The 5749-nt window shown below is 36.2% G+C and overlaps 1 protein-coding gene across 1 annotated transcript; it reads left to right on the plus strand.

The window, feature by feature from the left end:
- The first annotated feature begins 629 nt into the window (after window positions 1-629).
- Window positions 630-3570, plus strand: LOC144557256 (squamosa promoter-binding-like protein 11). Its single transcript, XM_078305803.1, has 5 exons — window positions 630-1179; window positions 1355-1491; window positions 1844-2143; window positions 2654-3070; window positions 3311-3570. The coding sequence occupies exons 1-4, from the start codon at window positions 764-766 to the stop codon at window positions 3031-3033; spliced, it is 1233 nt and encodes a 410-aa protein (XP_078161929.1). The 5' UTR covers window positions 630-763; the 3' UTR covers window positions 3034-3070; window positions 3311-3570.
- Window positions 3571-5749: the final 2179 nt, after the last annotated feature.

Below are 5749 nucleotides of genomic sequence, written 5' to 3' on the forward strand. Positions count from 1 at the left end.
ATTCCCCTGTTGTACTTGCACCAGTTCATATAATGTACACAGTGACGTGCAACACGAAATAAATATACATAGATAACTGAAAAAGCACTTGATTGCTTCTCTGTGTGAAATCAAATGTTCGCTAGCGAGCAAGCGCGGTCGTATCCTCTGCATTAACTCAAAAGGTAATCTTTTGAATTAATTAATCTCAACCGTCTGATTTTAATAGGGATCCTTTGAAATTAGTGCAGATGTAATTTGCACGAATCTTAAAACAGATCGAACGGTCGGGTTTCATTAACCTAAAAGATTCTCTTTTGAGTTAATGCAGAGAATACGAATTCGAGGAAGAGAGCGCACAATGAATCCAAATCCAAGAAAGAAGATTACAATATAAAATGTCACATCATCATCTTTCCATCTTTCCATCTGAATTCCCATCTTTCTGCCTTTCCATCTCCATCAATCAAACTAAATTATTTCTTTTTCAAAAGTTACATCCCAATTCCAGAATATAATATAAGAGAAGTGTTTGATTGTTTATGATTTATGATTGATATCTCCAATTGATACATACATACAATTCCAATTGCTTATGCCCCCACTCAAATTATTGCCCCCATAAATCCAACACAGGGAAGAGAACCGAACCAGTCAAAGAGAGAGAAGAACAGTGGAAGTAGTGTGTAGAGAGAAAAATAAACCAAACCAAAGCAAAGCAAAGCAAACCCTAGCTGCTAGGGTTAGATCTCCTCTCACCTTCCTTTATGCATCACCATCATCAATGGAGTGGATCGCTAAGCCAGTAGCGCTCTGGGACTGGGACAACCAACCTCCATCTCCACCTATCCTCTCCAGTACTGGAGAGGATGTCTCCGATGAACCCCCAACCTCGGTTGAAACTAATACCAACGGATCGACAGTTGTAGATTCACAACCAGTACAGCCACAGTTAGGATTAGGTTTGGGGAAACGAACTTATTTTGAAGGGGAAAAGAAAGAGAGAGGTGAGAAAAAGGCGAAAGAAGGAGCAATCCAAGTGCAGAGCACTAAGTGTCTTTGTCAGGTTGAAGGATGTGGCATGGATCTGAGCTCAGCAAAGGATTATCATAGAAAGCATCGTGTTTGTGAGAAGCATTCCAAGTGCCCCAGAGTTATTGTCTCTGGTCAGGAGAGGCGTTTCTGTCAACAGTGTAGCCGGTATCATTTCATCTCAATTCCTATTCTTACTTTGTGAATTGATTCAATTCTTAGTTTCCTTTGTGAAGAGTTTTGACCAGAAGAAGCATAAATCTTAAATCTTCTTAAATTTTGATGCTTGGCAAAAAGGAATTGATTGAATAGCATTTATTGATAAGTTCTCAATTAATTGAAGGTTCCATCCATTGACTGAGTTTGACCAGAAGAAGCGCAGCTGTCGCCGCCGTCTATCTGATCACAATGCTCGACGCCGCAAGCCACAGCCCGATACTTTCTCCTTTGGTTCCACACGCCTTTCTTCCCCCTTTTATGGTACTTCAATCTCTTCTCTTCTCTTCTTTACCCTTTTATGTAAGGGTTTCCATTTAAGGTTTGTTGTATTGAAGAATTGCAATTAAACCTCCAGTGACAACAATACAATAGTTGGGGTTTTGTTTTGTTCGTTCGTAGTACCAAATCTCCCAAAACGGTAGAAAATTAAGATACTAATTTTGGATGTCTACTTTTACTGTTAGAAGTTAAAACAGAACATATTACTGTTACAATAGTAAATTGTAAAAACTAAGATAAGGAATCATCAGATGCAATCTAAATTATTTTAAGAAAACAAAACAAATCTGAAATGTAAATGATGAAATTTGGGAGATGAAAAATGATGATGCAGATGAGAGAAGGCAGATTAGTTTCATGTGGAACAAGGCGCCGTTTGGTCTGATGAGGCCGGCGACAAATTCTTCATGGGAAGGCTTATCATCATCAGATTTGAAGTTCTCAAACTCAAATGGGAAAGAAGTTTGGATGAAACCGGCAAATGGTAAAGGTTTAGTAGATGGCCAGATGCTTCATCTAGGAAGTCAAAACGGAAGTGACCATAACACTAATCTAAATCCTTACTCCACTCTCGGCCATGATGTAGACGGGCTCTTGCCAATCAAGGCCACCACTGTCCAAGTTCTCAATCAAGGTATATAATGAAAAACAGTGATTTGTAAAAATTCTTTGAAAATAGTAAAAAAATGTAAAAAATGTAAAAATTTGGTCTCCAAGCACATTTTAATATGGAGATCATACTAAAAGGTTCATATTGACTGTTTGAACTTAGAATCCAATGGTTTATGATCCAATGCACAAAGGGGCTTATACGTTGGAGACCAAATATTAAGGATTTTGTATGCATTTTAATGCACTATTTTATCAAAATCCTTCAGTTCTTTTGATCGCTTGACTTGATAATAAATAAATTTGAAAATTTACATTTCTTTTGACTGCTTGACTTGCATTTGTTGTTTGAAGCCGATTCGATCGGTTTTGGAGGTCGGAAGCATATTGTTGGAGTTTTAGAGGAAGTGCGTTAGCCGGACTCTCCCTCTCTCCCTCTCTCCCTCTCTCTCTATATATATTGGTTTTCTTAATAGCTTTATTATTATTTGAGTTCAGTGCATGATTCTCTTTTATCTATCTAACAATTTATAAGGTGCGGAAGCAACGGCAACAGCTGCTTCAAACTTGGATGGAGCACCGGATCTACGGCGTGCTCTCTCTCTTCTGTCATCACCTACCGCAACTACCAGCCCACCACCACCACAACCAGCCTGGCCCACGGGCTCCCCTGAACTCAACTTTTCTGACCATAATACCCCTTCCAACTCCAATCAAACTGTCACTCTTGCTGCCACCTCACTTCCCAACAACTCTGCTTTCTGGTTCAATGACACTCACCCTCTGCACTTCCCCTTTTCTCTTCATAATGGTGCTGTCGCCACTGGAGGTCTCCAGTTTCAAGAGTTCCAGCTGCTCAAGCCAGCAGCTCCTTATGAAACTGCAGCCTTCTTTGATTCCAGTCAGATTCACTAAGGCACGCATGCCTTATTGCCTCTTATCATATCATGTGGTTAGTTGCATTTCATTATTTTATATGACAATAGTATGCTGCACCTCGGTTCAAAATCAGTAAAAACTAAAAATTACTGGACTTGTAAAATACCAATGAAGCAGGTTATTTTGTACTGGTACTGGACTATATGATCTTTTGTACTGGTACTGTTCATGAATAATGAAAATTGAATAAAGAAAAAGTGTCAGTATTCATAGTGAATGGTGGTTTTATTTTTTATTTTTTATTTTTTTTCAGGTGATTAAGTGAGGTGGTGGGAAGTGGTGAAGAGAAATTAAGAAAAGAGGTGTAACATTACCATCTTTTGTGTTTGAGACCTTTTGATTTTATTTGATTGTAAGTTGGCTCGAAGGAGCCTTCTCTGAGAAGTAACTCCCTCCATATGATATGATATTCCCGCCTTTTGTTGTATAATTTTTCCACCTTTAGTTCTACAACTATTTGATACTATTAGTAATGGATTAACTCATGTGAGCGTTTATAGCCTTTGCATGAATGTTGCTATTAACTTAATTTTTGGTTTTTCTACAGTTAGCTTATAATTCATTTTTTGCTTTTTGTAAGTTTCACATTTGACTGTTTGAAAGAGGGGTCGCAAATGAAGACGCAACCGAAGAAAGAAAAAAAAAGGAAAAGAAAATGTGTGTTTTTTGTTTGGAATATTATCGTGCAGTGTTTATCATTACTAATATCAATCCAGATAGTACTAAATATTTTTGATAGACTGAACATTGGAAAAATAATGAAACAGTTGGTACACCATAGAGCCAGGTGGTCTTTTATGGGCCTCCATTCCGTCGACCTGGGCCATTTTAGCAACAAAAGAGCCTAATTTGTTAAGACTGTCACATGTCATGGGACAGAGACGCAGCTGCCAGCTAGTGTGATATATTTTGGAAATGAATTCAATGAAACACTGCTGTACATTTGATGCGCTTGGCGCTGTTTTGGAATTAGTGCTAGTTTATATTTTGGACGGGTTAGCGAATACAGCGCTAACCCAGAGAATAATGTAAAGTCCACTAAAATTTACTGTTTCAAAGATATTTTAAGTTATTTTCTCCACACATGCGTGTACATATAGCATAACTAACTTATTTTCTCCACACATTTTTTTATTGCTTTGCATGCTTTTCGTGTCTTCACACATTTTTTATTTCTTTGCATGCTTTTCGTGTCTTCTAAGTAACTAGCTTATTATAAATATCAATAGAGAAAAAAATGAATTCTCTGTAACTTTACATTTCTTTCCAAATTATTTTTTAAAATGAATCACATGTCATTTTAAAATGCATTTTATTCTAAATTAATTTTAATAATAAATTGCTTGTGAGGTTAAGGACCTCATATAATATTTATCAATTAGATATTAGAGGAAATCAATTATCCATATGAAATTGGATATTAGAGGAAAGTATTCACAACCTCAACATAACTCTTTGAGAAGGCGACCTCGATTCGTGAAGCAATAGAATTGCAAGTTAAATGAAATTTTATAGCTGGTTCTCACTTCTCTCAAAAATATTTATATTAAGGTGATTGCTACTTGTATACAGGTACTTGGAGACTAATGAAGTTGATAGTATAATATTTAATGAGGTAGTGAAGTTAGCTGAAGATGAGGAGCTATTAAAGGAGGACATACCTAGAAGATTGGCTGCAAAAAAGTTTTATACCATATTGGGTAATGCCCTTTCTCAACTTCTTAATTTGCTTGAAAATTGAAGAGACTAACTAATTTGTTTGAATACAGTTCTTGCGGCTGGCGAGACCATTAAGTTTGAGCAAAATACAGGCCGTGGACCTATAAATATTACTAGGGGGCTGAAATTCAATTATTAAAAACGCCACTTCCCAGTAAGCACCTCTCGATCAGACTTAAACTCTAAAGATGAGTTATATTTCAAGTTGGCCATTAAAATTGTTACTTACTGACATATTTTTTTTATTTCAGTATTTGCTAATTAGAGTACCGGATAAATTCTCCATTCATGATTATTACTGTTTTTGGAAGCACTATTTTTTTTTTTAACTTTCCTAATTGGAGCACTGGAAGCACTTTAGAGTAGTAGCTTTAGGCATTTATATTTTAGCTTAAACTCTTTCTTTCAAATTATATAGCATGTGTCAGGTCAAGGTTAAGGTTGAAAGTTGACAGATTATTGGTTAAAGAGGCCTTACTTTGTTTTTGGTTTCTTTTTGAGTTAAATAAAATTCTTGATTTGATTTGGTCCTCTCGCAAAGCATCGAAAAAAAATAGCTAATGATTTGATTAATTAAATTTTGGATTGGGGGGAAGTTAATTAGGAAAATTAATTAATTCAATGATTTATTTTCCAATTTGGAAGGCAGAATTATTAGAGAGAATTTTGAAAATAGAGAATGACTTCCTTTTTAATTAATGGTACGTTGTATGCTTGTAATTCACTTTATAATAAATTTAAGATTTAATTTAAAAGCACTTGACACATATCCAAGACGGACATACTGACAGAGTTCGGATCCAGTGAAGTAACCCAAAAGTTGGGGTTTATATTTAGACCGTCTGATTCAAATTTGTGATAATCCATCCGAAGTGAAGCGCACACATATCGAGTAATGAATCCGAATCCCGATGTTATCTCGAGCGACGGATTCAAATCGGACGGTCTCGATCCAAAACCCAAAAATTGGGTT

Source organism: Carex rostrata, chromosome 7 (genome assembly GCF_964058835.1).
Source record: "Carex rostrata chromosome 7, lpCarRost1.2, whole genome shotgun sequence".
NCBI lineage: Eukaryota > Viridiplantae > Streptophyta > Magnoliopsida > Poales > Cyperaceae > Carex > Carex rostrata.